At 35.5% G+C, this 15,390-nt stretch overlaps 2 protein-coding genes across 2 annotated transcripts in view; both read right to left on the bottom strand.

Annotated features, from left to right (window-relative positions):
- Positions 1-15,390, bottom strand: part of efnb3b (ephrin-B3b) — an 888,832-nt gene that overhangs the window by 285,986 nt on the left and 587,456 nt on the right. The gene's annotated exons all lie outside the window — the stretch shown is intronic.
- Positions 1-15,390, bottom strand: part of dnah2 (dynein, axonemal, heavy chain 2) — a 306,887-nt gene that overhangs the window by 66,053 nt on the left and 225,444 nt on the right. Inside the window, exons 57-61 of the mRNA XM_009303124.5 lie at positions 13,119-13,279; positions 12,872-13,011; positions 5,132-5,264; positions 1,697-1,836; positions 1,329-1,539 (exon numbers count right to left, since the gene is read on the bottom strand). Of these exons, the coding sequence (XP_009301399.2) occupies positions 1,329-1,539; positions 1,697-1,836; positions 5,132-5,264; positions 12,872-13,011; positions 13,119-13,279 (785 nt within the window). The remainder of the gene's footprint in view (positions 1-1,328; positions 1,540-1,696; positions 1,837-5,131; positions 5,265-12,871; positions 13,012-13,118; positions 13,280-15,390) is intronic.

Genomic DNA, 15,390 nt, shown 5'->3' with positions numbered 1-15,390 from the left:
CTGATACAATGCATTATTTGACATGGTTCATTTATAAGATTTTAATGTAAGATTTTTTAATTAAGAATTTCTTAGATTTTTCGTTCAGTTTTTGAAAACAGCACAGTACAATTGTTTAAATAACACCTTTTATTTCTAGCAATCTCAAGGATCTATGGTTGTTTTTAAGTACTTTCCAGGCTTTGAATACATAATTTTGTTTGGAAACCCTGATTCATAATTTGTTTGGGAACCCTGATTCATAATTTAGTTTGGGAACCCTGATTTAGAGGTTCTGATGTATCATTTATTCAGCTGTGTGTACAGGAATATTTGTAATGTACAATAAACATCCATTAGGCAAACTGGGAATTGTCATATTAATTACATATTGTTGTTTACATCAATGTTTTGATTCTTTCTTATAGTCCTAATTTGTAAATCGCTTTGTGTCTGTTAAATGATTACTGCAATTATAATGCAATGGAAACAGAATGTATTACAAAACTAGTCTTTTTTGGATAACACTTACGCATATTGGCCCATTAGTTCATGTATTTACTATCATTAACTAAGTATGAATAATCTTGTAAACAATTTATTAATCTTATTTCAACATTATATAATAATAATAATGTTAAATTATTAAAATATAAAGTTAACACACTAGTCAGTTAACATGATCTAACGTTATTTAAGTAAAATAACATTATCTAACATTAACAAGCATGGATAAATACTGTAATAAATATATTACTAATAGTTTGTTATTTAATATATTTAATGTTATTAAATATACCAGACATTAACTAATGGACCATTATTTGTAAGTGTAACCTTTTTTGTTACACAAATGCTGCAAAGATTATACTTTTAAAAAACAAATATTTTGGTTTGTGAAAATTAGGCACTACTGCACAATTATGCAATGCAGAAATGTTCAAAACTTTAAAGGGTTGTAGAAAACATTTGATAGTTAAATCTGCATCAAACGAGGCTTATGAGTAAACAAGAAAGCAAGCGAATGAAAAGGATGTGAATTGGCAACGACAATTTTGAGAAAGCAATTGGAGCAAATGCTTTTTCAACTACCTAAAAGTGGTTGAAAGTGGACAGGCTTAAATCGTTTTAGACTCCTTTAAAATCTATATTTAGCATTGTCCACTTGTGAATGGATGGATAAAAATGCATTCATATACAGAGAGAAAAAAAAACAACCTTTGTTAGAATTATTATATACCATGTTTCCTCATTGCATATACTGTAATATATGTTTAGTAATACTACTAAGCCCTAATTAAGAGCATAACATTACACAGGCTGACACACACACACACACACACACACACCTTCTGCTGTTCATCAGCCTCTCTCTTCTGCTGCACGATGACAACCAGATATTCCTCACACTGTTTCTGGAACTCGGCGACTTTCTTCTTGGCCTCCTCCAGCTCCACAGACATGGCCTCTACCTTAGTGCGTGTGTCATCAATCTTAAACAAGCCGTTCCTCAACTTCGACACCTGCTCTCCAAGCTCATCGCGCTTCTCAGACAACAGCCTGAGAAAGGAGAAAAGGTTTTCAGAATAAGTGCTTTGTTTTAGTTAGAGTAAGTGAGTTACAGTTACCAGACATGGAAACAGGGAAGTGTCTTGTCTTTTAAATCTTAATGGCAAAAAAAACAAAAAAAAAAAACAAAAGAACAATTGATTCCTACTTCTTGTATCCAGAAACGAGCTCCAGGTAGTTGGTTGGTGTGACGTAATTGTGTCTCTTCAGCTCTACTTTCATCCTGTGAGAGAACTGGGCCACAGACTGGTGCACGGTGACGAAGATACTGGCAACTTTAGTCTGGATCTGTGAAGCCACCAGAGAAATGATATGAAGTGGCAGCCTTGGTTTAAAACAAACCTTGCACAAGGTCACAATAGAAGTATGCTAAATTCAAACTAATCCTAAAACAGACTGAATCAAAAGTAGGCATGACCTCTCTCCAAGCAAATAATGAGTGTCTCAATGGAGAACTCCAATTCAAAGTGATCTGTAGTTCAAAAACATTGAGGCAAAAGCAACACAGTTTGTATGAACACCTCTCTCAAAGGAAACAGAAGATCTTCACTGAGATGAAGGATGAGAGAGTGAAAGACTCCTGATGAATCTTAACTTACCTCGATTTAATTAACCTAGGATTCTATAACAGCCACAAAAAGCAGAAGTGCCTCAAAAAGACTACAAATTAAAGCTCAAGGGAGAGTGTCACTGGTTTTATAAAAGCAAAATTCTAGGGTAAGAAGTAATATTTTAAGATGCACTCAAAAAATCATTCAAAGTGACATTTTTTTGATCAAAAACAAAGTTAAGAATGTAAAATTACTTAAAAATACTTTCACAATGTAAAACGGCCTTTTCCTACTCATAAAGTATAAATACAAAAAAAAGTTTAATCCTGTTATGACAAATAATATCATTATTGATCAATATATCTTATCAACAGTGGTTTAAAGTAACATTACAAATACTCCAATTACTTTATTTGAGTAATATTTCTCAGGAATTGTAATTTACTACCTTGAGTACATTTTTAATGCTGTATCTGTACTTTTACTTTACTATTTTCCTTCAACCTGCAGTCAATAGTTTATTTATTTCTTGTCTATGGCGATTGGCTAAAGTAGAAAAATCACCTGCAATTCCTGTCCAATCATATCACACATAGAAAGTAAATCGCATCCTACTGAACAACCTTAAAACATGGGTGCTTTATAAATGCAGCAAATCTTTTAAAAGCATTAAAAATGTCCAAGAAAATGTTTTAAATCTTTAAACGCAATGACCCAGAGACTGTTTATAGACTGCATGTCACTGATGAGAAAATGAAGGATGTTGACTGTTAGATGACTGAAATCACCAAACAGCCTTAAACAATCACTAAATGGAACGAAGGAAGAATGGAAGGAAGGGACGAACGAACAAACAAACGAACGAACGAACAAACGAGTGAGTGGCTGAACACATGAAGGGAGGGAACAAATGAAAGAACAAATGAATGAAGGAAAAAATTAACAAACAAATAAATGTAGGAAGGAAGGAAGGAAGGACAGAACAAACAAACAATGGATGGAGGGAAGGAATGAAGGAATGAACGAACGAACATATGCACTAACTGAATGCACTAAAGAATGTTACGTTTACACATCCCCACACAAACTGCATGCAAATGCATCAACTTTTCACAGTTTAATACTCACTATGAACGAATGAACGAACGAACAAATGAACGAGTGAATGAAAGAACGAAGGAACAAACAAACGAGCAGTGTTATACTCACTACTCTTGAATACTTTTAAAATGGCTACATTTTACTCTTACTTTGAATAATATTTACAACAGATGCTTTTACTCTTCTTGAACTACATTTTTGGACAAGTAATACTTTTACTTGAGTATGATTTTTCAGTACTCTTTTTACCACTGCTTATCAACATTGAAAACAGCAACACTGAACTAATCTCATCAATGTAAAAATAATCTTTTACGTTTATTTAAATTATTTTCAGCAAATTTTGATCAATTTAATGTATCCTTGATGAATATATCATCCTTAAAAAACATAATAAAAGCCTGAAATTCTTAAAAAAACATAATAAAAGCTTTCCATCTTTCTTTTTTCTTTAATTTATTAATAATATTTATTAATAATATTAATATTATTAACATTGACATTGGTTATGACCAGCAAAATGCTAGTTGCTATTTTTTTACTGGATACAATTTTATTCCAACTACAAACTGCACATTTCAACATAGCATTTTTAAAACTAAACAATACATTTTCAGCAACATCCACACCACTAGGGGTCAGTATATATCAAAGATGACAGCCAGCACCAAGAACACAAAAATACAGAGTGGAGGAACTATAATGTCAATTTGTAAGCAAAAACATGAAAGCGAGTTAGCATTTTAGCAGTTCTGGTTCTCTTGTCATAAAGTCAATGGATTTTTAAAATCGGATTTAGGTTAAATTGCTTAAATAAGGTTCATGGCTACCACAAACTTAAGATACTTTTAGGTTTTATTCTACGACATAAAACACATCGTTACATCACACTCTCGTTTTTTTTTTTAAATTGGTTACTCTTTTTTTTAAAAAGACAGTTGCTAAATGGGACTACATGCTATGTCGGAGACATTATACATCATCCAGATGAACTGGTCTAAATAACAGCCTGCTTGCGTTGGGCATTTGGATTAGTCTGATTTAAGTGTTTTCATAATTAGCATTTTATAGTTTGAATTATTTTTTAAATTGGAAATTCATACTATGTATAGACAATGCCTTTATTTGCAGAGACTGTCGCCTCATCAAGTTAAGCGGGCTAAATGCGATACGAAGGCACTGTAGTACGTTTATAGCCTAATGTTAGTTTTTAGCACTTCCGTTTGCATCCGAAAGTGATAAAAGTTTTTCATTTTCGTGTGAGGATTATTCGGTTGGACAAATGTGTAAGTGTAATAGACTGTTTAAACACAGAGTTGATTATTTGCAATCTTCAAAAAGCCTATATGGGAAAATCATATAGGGATTTTTTCGAAGGAACCAGTTTTATGCTAGCAGTCGATTGGCCTACAAGGTGATGTCATAGTTCCTTCACTATATCAAAGAGCATAGAATCACCAAGAGGCGACACTCAATTTGCAATTCATATTATAAGTCTGTAAAATAAACTATTAAAAGTGCTGATTGTGGTAGTAAGTGTTGTATTATTATCTTTCAAGTTGGATCTCAACAGCAATAAGATCCAATAAAATCCAATGGACAGCCGATCGCTTTCACTCCAAAATGGCGGAATCCCGGGCTGTTGCTGGGCGCTGCTGTTGCAATGGAACATTCTATTGAGTGTCGCCTCTTGGTCCGTCAAGCTCTTTGACTATATTGCACAATTCAACATTGCTTTTTTTAAACTAAACAATACATTTTCAGCTACCTCCACACCACTAGGGGTCAGTATACATTAAAGATAACAGCTAACACTAAGAACACAAATATATTGAGCGTGCCTTTAAAAGTGAACATTTCCTTGCATTTTTTATGCTATGAAAAACCCTGACAGTATTTGTAAATGCAGTCTTTCTGTTTACATGTCTTACCCCATCATCGCTCCCAAGAGACAGTCCATCCAAACATCTTTCTGCCACTTCCAACAAAGCGTCGCGTGGCCATTCAGAAAACCAGTCTATTGTTGTGCAGTTGACCAGTGCTGGGTACTGACGAATACGATTCCTAAACAAACACACACAAATAAACAAACAGGCCTAACAAACCCATAAACCTTCCGTTATGTAGACAGTTCAAAATGGTTTGCATTGATTTGTCACCAAGACTAATATCACCCACGGTCCAATTATGCTTATTAAAGTCAGACCAGTGCCAGGCCAATCAGAGTGAGTGCTTGGATGATTTGACCTGTCATATTTAATGAGTCAGGGCCCTGCAGGTCACATTACGCACAACCGCCTTCTTCATGCGACGGCAGATGCAAATGAGTGATTAACGAGGACATTTCTATGCATGTTTCTATAGTGCTGCGCGTGTGACAGGCATAATTACAAAGCATGAATGTTTTTTGCCTGCCATCGTCTGGGGGGCCAGTGAGCAATGTACTGTGCCTACTTATCACTGCCTCTCTTTCTCTCTCTTTCTCTCTTTCTTCAGCTAATATTTACCTGTAGCTCTTCCTTTGTATTTGCATTGTCCTTTTTTATCATTATTGATTTGGCACAGTACAACTATAGTCTACAGGAGTGGATGTCAACTGCTTTGGCTATGGGACCAACAGTTATGTTCGTTGTTAATCTATGACCCAATCTTTCCTATTTTTTATTTATTTATTTATTTTTTAATTGACCAAATTCCATGTTCTCCCCGCGTTCGCGTGGGTTTCCTCCGGGTGCTCCGGTTTCCTACACTGTCCAAAGACAAGTGGTACAGGTGAATTGGGTAAGCTAAATTGTGAATGAGTGTGTATGGATGTTTCCCAGAGATAGGTTGCAGCTGGATGGACATCCGCTGCGTAAAACATATGCTGGAAAAATTGGCGGTTCATTCCGCTGTGGCAACCCCTAATTAAATAAAGGGACTAAGCCGAAAAGAAAATGAATGAATAACTGACCAAATTCCTTAAATAATTTGTAATATGTATATAATATTATTCATAATTAAAAAAAGTAATAAACCAATATACTTGATTTACAAATTTAAGTACATCCTTTAATATATGTGTATATTAAAACCAGTTATAATCAGTGGTGTAGCGGAAGGGCCCGCAGCGCGTGATTGGGGGGCCCCACGTCGTCGCAATCTGGCAACCGCAATAATCAAACTCTTGGGAACAACTGTGGTCGGAACCAAAGTTCACAGGTCTGTGTTCTCTGAACTCCTCTCAAGCGGTGGACTACTTCATTCTGATTGCTTGGCGCGTCATAGCTCATACCATAAAGTTGACTTGATTTCAACTCTCCTCGACGCCCACACAGGAGAAGACGCACCGCGCTGTTCCTCGCCACCGGTTCTCATTAAAAATGAATGACTTCTGGCTACTTTGACGCTCTCGCCGCTTTCGGTTTGTGATCGCTCTTCAGTTTATGAAGGCTTCCCCGCGTTGTCGCTCCACCCCGCCCCCTTTCCCGCTCCTTAGTTTGTGATCGCTCCTTAGTTTGTGATTGCTCTTCAGTTTGTGAAGGCTTCCCTGCGTTGTCGCTCCACCCCGCCTCCCTTCCCCGCTCTTCAATTTGTGATCGCTTCCCCGTGTTGTCCTTGAGTGTTAAATGCTAACAATATGAGTTTTAATGCCATTTTACATGACATTTATTGCCATACTACCGAAAGCAGCAACAGATAGTTCATCTCTGATCTAGAAAACAAAAATGAACTGTTTGAAATTAAACTTTAGACTCAAAACTAACACATACAGTATCTGTGATTCAGCATCTCCATTTAATAATGTTAAGAGGTTTAATATGTATTAAATAGCCACTGGATAAGCCTTACAGTTTCGTGAGTGAGTGTATATCCTGTGCTTCTGAATGACTGTGTTTACATTTCTATCATGTTTCGTCTGCTGCAAACAGCCTTCTCACTGCAAATCTCATTACGTAGCATGTTGTTAGGACACAGGGTTACAATGTAACCTGTTCACCCAATGTTTAAATTCCTAATATTTATATTATTTGGTACCTAACAACCTCATGTGGAACTCTGAATCTGCGTCTCATTTTGGTTTCTGCTTCTGTACACTGGAGGTTGCATTTTAATCACGGACGCATGCTTTGAGAGCCTTTTTGAATGAATGAATGAAATATGCGGTTTTCCAACAAGGTGCTGAAAATATAACAGTCTAAAGTGACAGTAGGTGGGTTAAAAGAATCAATACAAAGACACCGATTTTGTCACATAACACACATTTTCAAAGCAGAATATCTGACTTCAGAATTATTTTTCAGATAAACAATAATGTTCACTGTTTATTAAATATCTGCAAACTCATTATGGTATTTTTATGTTTTATAAGAGTCAAAAACTTACACATTGCACCTTTAATAGCATTACAAAATTAGAAATATTCAAAATAGCAATTTTGAGGTTACAAAGCGAAGGTAAATAGTGTAAACCAGGGTTTTTCAAAGTCTAAGACAGTGTGCCTCCCTTTTGACACAACTTATCCATTGGCGCCCCCCTCCTCCCAAACACGCACGCACACACACACACACACACACACACACACACACACACACACACACACACACACACACACACACACACACACACACACACACACACACACACACACACATATATATATATAAAGACACAGACAGATGTCAGACTGTTAACTCACTTTTATCATCATTTGCATGAAAGTGCAATTATTTACAGAGTATTAACAAGTATTTTAATATAACGTTTTTAAAACTAGGATGATGGTTCAATATGAATAGAACAGATCCAAGAACTGTCCATCCCAGTCAAAACAGTCGAAGTTTAGCGGGTCTCATGCTGTCTGTCATTAGCCAAAATATCTTGACAAACCACACATAAAGGTTGTGGTTTATCAGCTGGTCCTGTCCACGTAAATCCTAAACTCAAATACTGATCATCATATCATCGTCTTTTGGGTTTAAGCCCTGAACTCGATGGCTTTGAATCGGGGGGTCTCAGAAACCGATCCATTGTGTTAGCAGGCATATACCTGTATTGGCGGGCTTGCCAAACAGAAGCGAATTTACAGCTATGGCCTTCTGGGGAAAAAAGGTTTTCTTATTTTAGACGTATTATTTTTTTTAGCTTTGTTTAATTAAAACGTTTCAATATAATAAAAAGTACATATAATAATTAAACTTAATAATTATATTTTTATTATATAATATTTTTTTCCGCGCCTCCCCTGACATGCTCTGGCGCCCCCCAGGGGAGGCGCGCCTCACACTTTGAAAACCCCTGGTGTAAACTGTTAATGTAATACCTTTATGTTAACAACATTAATGTTAATTTAAGATTAAATGTAATGCATGCATGCAAATCATTCAGAGCTGTACCACTTACAAAACTGCACTTTCTTGATAATTTCTTGACTTAGTAACTGACAGCAAAACTGCAAAGTTAAATGTTTCTAGCTTCTTTTTGAGCTTTATTAATAATTTAGTGATTCCAATTTGTCTGTATTTGCGCTTGCAATTGAAGAGTGCACGAGGGTGACTGATCAGGAAAGTTTTCATAGGTAAAAGACTTTCAATGTCATAAAAACTAACGCAATCAGCATTAGAAGAATGACACTGACCTCTTGCCTGACAATATATATAGTCTAACAGCAGATACACAGGCTTGAAATCTTTCAAAATCAGTTGCGAATCACACCAAACATGCCAAAACCCACTCAAAATGGTCCTGTGCGCTGCTGGTTGAGAAACACTGGAGTAGAGCTAACCTGCTACTGCTCTGGCAATACAAACACACTGTTGTTCGTCATGCCAATAAAGCCCCTGAAGCTGAAATTGACTGAGACGCAGCAAGCTAAAAAAGGAAAGTAAACAGAGATCGAGACAGGGGAAGCCAAATTTGCTACATCGTTTATGAGGACGCTTGTGAGTTTACGACAGCACTTGGTAAGAGATTGCAGATGGAGGGCAGAGCTTTGTCTTCATGATGAGTGTGAAATGACAGAGGAAGTGAGGTGTACTCCTGCCATTTCCTCTAATTTCACAGAGTTGTATCTCTCATCCATTTTGAACTGGAGCACTGAGTCATAAGCGGCTATACTGTGTGCGGGTCTGTTCGGTTAAAGCGTATATTGACGCTCATTGTGAATCAAACCTACAGAGAGAGATCTTAAGCCATAAGAAGCCACAGGATGGATCTCAAATGTTAGCATGCTAATCAAGGCTGACTCACTATGGGCGCATGTTAGATTATAAGTGGTAGGCGAGTATATGCACGCTATATTACAGTTGGCTATATTAAATCCACACACATGGGGTTTTGTAGAGACACTGAAAACTGAATTGAAGGTGGGATACAGTTCTGCTTTTTAATGTGATATTCATAGCACATAACAAGAACAGCATGACTGCCTTTCCTATACAGTATGTCTTGAACTATGCTTATGTTCAGCATTAACATCCACACATTATACATTTAAAAAAATAACTTGATTATTTATTAACTTCATCGTCAACCTAATAATGTATTCTTTTATTTAAATTAAATTATTAAAAAATGTTATATATTCTAATATACATTTTTCAAGTATTAGTAAAAAATGATTAATATTTCATTCTTTAGTTTTCTTTTCAGCTTAGTCCCTTATTAATCAGGGGTTGCCACAGCGGAATGAACTGCCAACTTATGCAGCATGTTTTACACAGTGGATGCCCTTCCAGCTGCAACTCAAAGGGAAACACCCATACACTCTCATTCACACACATACACTACAGAGAATTTAGCTTACCCAATTTAGCTGCACCACCACGCTGCCTTATATTTCAGTAATTTATTCAATTTAGTCATTTATTGTAGTACAATATATTTTAATGAATGTAATTTCATAACTAGGAGTGATCAGCTACAGTTGAAATAACAATAATAATCATAATAATAATAATTAATATGACTATTATAGTTACTTATATTATTAGTGTAGTCACATTGATTGAAATACTAAAACAGTATGATCACAACCTCAATAAATCATCACTATTATTAAATTGATTATTATTTTCATTTAATTAAAGGTGCAGTAGGTGATCTGCCAGAATGCTAGCATTAGCATAATAGCTTAGAAACTTTACGTCCCTTCCCTGCTGTCCAAAGCCACGCCTCCTTAAGTCATGAACACGCAAACAGCGCTGATTAGATATAACACTAGATCAAGTCATTCACAAAACCCTATGGAGACACACACTTTATTAAGCATAAATGTTGACAGACCAGCTGGTGCAGGAATTATAGTACCCAAAAACTGGCTGTCACTGTTCAAAAATGAACAAATGTGTAAATATAAATCAAACTTTACCTCAGTAAAGCTGGTTAGGCGGAAAGGCGGTTTTGTTATTAAACTAAATACAAATTTGATCAGAAAAAAGGAGTGCTCAAAACAGAAATATGCTGTCATATTTTTACATTACACTTACTGTATGTTCCCAAGACAACTTTTCATTTTCAATTGTGCTCGCTCATCCTCGTACATCGCTTGTCATCTCCTTTTATACTTGAACAACTAAAAAAATGCTCAGGTCTATTTACTTGACTATATTATCGATGCTACTCCATGAACTTGAAAATAGTCTTTGGCCGGATGTTTTCAGGGGTTGAACAACACTTCCGTGCATATGAACCCATTCATAAACAAGAACACACTTTGTTTGTTTTATACCTTATCCAGAATATAAAAATACATATAAATACATTTAGATCATTTACTTTAGTCATTACTGTTGGAAAGTGAAGAGACTTTCAACCAGCACAACAAAAAGCATTCACCTACTGCACCTTTAATTATGTATGACAACACAGTACTACTAATAATGACACTTTCAAAATATTGCAAAAAAATTAAATAATTATAAAAACGTAAGAAATATTACTACTCAATTAATACAACTGAAGTGTTAAACAAAAATAAGTATTGATTTTACAGATCAACAGTAAAATTATTACATTTGTTTTTTCTGGTACAGATCTAATTCATAAAGATTCAAAACAATCTCATGGAAATTCGTAACTTTTTGATTTAGTGGTATAAGTTTGTAGGATCTCATTCGTTCAATTTAGAACAATAGTACGTTTTCGTACAACTGACCATGTACGAATTTGTTTGAATTACCCACTAAGCTAAAAAAAATAACAACTAATAGTAATAATAAATAATAATAACCACTAAAAATAATAACTACAATAGTTACGCTTTTTCATGAGATCAAGCTGAAAGCAAAAATCACAGCAGCCTATAATTGAAATGCCTATTTTCTGATAAAGTGATGTTAAAATAAATATTTACTGAATTAAGCTGAATGATGGCACCATTGTCTCACAGCTTAATCAGATTCTGCAAAACAGACACTTTAATTAAACTGAATTGAGCTGAACTGAACTTATTTCAAACTGACGGACTAAACAATGAATATCTGACCTGAGCTAAATGACTATTTATGTTTCACAGCTAAATCATAGTTGTTTTTTTCATAGATGAGCTATTTTCCTCTTGATCGCTGTGAAGCTGCTTTGACAATCTGTATTCTACCTAACAAAAGTCTTGTTGTCAATCACTATTGTAAAAGCAACAATTAATACCTCAACTTCTAGTTGACAGTGGCAGATTCAGAAGTAGATGAAGTAGATTCATCTGTTGAATTGTATCCCCATCATCACAAATACTACAGAAGACCTGTTGGTACCCACATGGACTCAAAATTCTCACAGAAATCAGTCGTTTGGTGAGGGAAATATAACAATTTGGGGTTACATTCAGTATGGGGCAGACGAGAGATCTGCAGAGTGGACAGCAACATCAACAGCCTGAGGCATCAAGACATTTGTTCAGCCCATTACATTACAAATGACAGGAGAGGGCAAATTCTTCATAGGATAGTGCTCCTTCTCATACTTCAGCCTCCAAATCAAAGTTCCTGAAAGCAAAGAGGGTCAAGTTGCTCCAGGATTGGCCAGCCCAGTCACCAGACATGAACATTATTGAGCATGTCTGGGGTAAGATAAAGAAGGAGGAAGATGAATTACAAACAATCTTGGTAAACTCTGGGAGTCCTACAAGAATGCTTTCTTTACCATTCCAGATGACTTTATTAATAAGTTATTTGAGTCATTGCAGAGATGTATGGATGCAGTCCTGCAAGCTCATGGGAGTCATACATAATATTAATTAATTAATTAATTTTTCCACTGCACCATGGCTTAATATTCTATACTGTACATTATTTCTGTTAGGTGACAAGACTTTTGTCTTAGCAAAGTTAGACCTTACTGTCCTAATTAATGAATTAAAAATTAAGGCATGATCATATTTTATTTTGGTAAAATAAACATACTTTCAGGGCATTTGTCTTTCACATAAGCCACTTCTAATAGCAAATGATCAACTAGAAATCAAGTGTGTGTCAGTATGTGTTGTTCCTAAAACTTGGACAGACGGCAAGACTTTTGTCAGGTATAAACTCTACTGTATAAAGCGCTACAGAAATACAGGTGTTTTGATACTAATAGTTCCCTCTATTCTACTCTTGCACCATTTTTCATTGTATGTAAGACTGCAAATGCTTAGCAATATAAATGCTGTTTTTTATCATGCAAACAAAAAACAAAACACTAAAACAAAATTGCACCTGAAAGGATCTCCTACAGGGCTCATGCACAACACAATGTGCAGGTTGTTCCTGACGCGCTCTATCAGGTAGTTAAACATGGCGTCTGGTGTCTCCAGGATATTGTCCTTCCTGGCGGAGTCTGACAGAGCGCTCTGGATCTATACAAACAAAACACGCTGAAAACCTGCTCACACTGTCAAGCAGACATCGTCAAACACAAGCCTGCAGTCACGCGCATTAAAAATGTATACAAACGCACACACACCTCATCGAGCTCGTCTGCTTTATAGAGATTGGGCACCTCCCCAGAGCTCAAGATGTTGTTAATGTCTTCAAGGAAGGACTCGTCCACGATCTGTGTGTCATTAAACAGGAACACAGTGGGCTTGTTTTCCACTCCTGTCAGCCGATAGAGCTTTTTAATATCTGTACGGGGAGAAGAAATGTGTCAAATATTCCACCGAGGCCACATTAAACTGTGCTGCGAAGGCTACGATGTGCATAACATAATACATCTTTTGGTACCGAGCAATGGTGCAAGAGGTGTTATTTTTCAGCATTTGGAAACACAACATGCCACAGGACAAATTTTTAAAGCCTTTGTTATATATCAAAAGAGCATTTTATCCAAGATGTAAAATTGAAGAAATAACTCAGCAAGCTGTCTAACATTAGTTGGTCTTGAAATACTATTTAGCTAGGCTGAATGTTCAGATAATCCGTTAAATGAGCAGCAAAACAGGTTTAGATGCTGTTTTAGCAGGCTGTTTAAAGTCTGAGGGAACCGGAAGTTGCTGAGACTTTTATTTCAGTATGTTGATGTACCTCTAACTAAAATGAGGTAGGGGATGAGGCTTGCTTTTTGACATTCATTCCCTCATAGCAAATTAACGGTAGGAGAAACTGATGTCGTTCGAGAATGACAGGCACTCTAAATGCGGAAGCAAATGGTTAGACTTTGGTTGAAGATTACCTATGTTTTTTTTTTCCCAGTGGATTTTAGAGGAACTTGGACAGATTAATTGTCCATCTGAAGAACAACAATGTGCGGTAGCAAAATAAACACTACACATTTTGATTTCACATGGACTTTAGAGGGTTGTAAACTCCAGAATATCAATTCTGTCATGACTTTCACACCGTTATATCATATCAAACCCATAAGACTTTACTTTATCTTCAAAGTACATATGAAAATATTTGTAACATTTTTTTTTTAAATACATAATTGGTAATTGGATTAGCAAGTATCTGATATTTGGACTCTCTCTATGTAAAGTAAATTGGACTCTCAGTATCTATGTATTTTTAAAATAAGGCTTAACATTTGCCTGCAAGATATGTATTTGAGGTGAATAGCTTAATTATATCTTCAAATTGTGCTTATTTTTTTATATATTTGGTTTATTTAGTCTAACTGTAGGCTTCAGTGTTTGCTAGTATGCTGTGGATTTGACCTCTTTAGCATTTTAGTATTCACTCCATGGTGCGTTATTTACAGAAATCATTTATGGGTTGAAAACACTGCACAGCAAATCCTCCTCAAAGCTCTAATGATACCAGTGTGATCAGCCACCAATCTGTGGTAAGGACTCTGATCTTTGGTTTATAGTATGTCTTTCTAAAGTCAAGTTGAAGTCAAGTTGTGAACTACAGTTGTAAAAGTTAAGTCACAGCACATCAAATTTGAGACTTGAGTCTAAGTGAAGTCTTAAGATTCTGAGACTACAGCACTGCTGTATTGGTTCTTTGGCTTGAGGCAAGCGTACTTGAGCTTTTGAGACCAAATCTGAATGCTTAATGCATGATCAATGTTGATCTCTTATGAATGTTTTGAAGCATCAGTTTTGGGATGAAGAGACTTTCAAAGGAGGGAACAAATCTCTCAGATTTGATTCAAAATATTGCATTTGTGTACCAATTGTATTGCTTATGAATTCGGAATGACATGATGGTGAGTAAATGATTCATTTTTATTTGTTATTTCATAATTTTATGATCTTTTCATAGTTTGTTCCTGTAGTTGCTGTCATACCATACAGTAATCTGCTATATGGACGTATTTGAACACATATAAATTATAGCTAATATACTTAAACACATATGCACATATTTGCAATTCCAGCAGTTGAAAAAAAAATATGTAAATGACCATTTTTGCAAAATATGTTGAGTATAAATCCTAACATGGACTAACATGTCATACAGTATATGCAACTTGCATATATTTCCATATATCAGATTTCTATATACAGGGTTTATACACATTTTCACTACTAAAATTCTATGACTTATCCAGTACCTTCAAGTAACTTTTCTTGACCTAATGTTTCATGTAATATCCAGGTATATGTGGTAAATAAGAAAAAAAAATATGCCCCAATATACCTGAACAAACAATTGAACCTTGTGTCAGGACACCCATTTGTCGTTTACCCCACGAAACCCTACGTCAAAAAAATCATGCCGAAATCTTGACAAATTTGTGTAATCTGACTGGGGCTTTAGATATTGTTTTCACAGCACTAATAATGTGA

This window comes from Danio rerio, chromosome 7, assembly GCF_049306965.1.
Source record: "Danio rerio strain Tuebingen ecotype United States chromosome 7, GRCz12tu, whole genome shotgun sequence".
NCBI classification, from domain to species: Eukaryota; Metazoa; Chordata; class Actinopteri; order Cypriniformes; family Danionidae; genus Danio; species Danio rerio.
The sequence above is the reverse complement of the archived record's forward strand: the minus strand, read 5'-3'. Positions and strand labels throughout refer to the sequence as shown.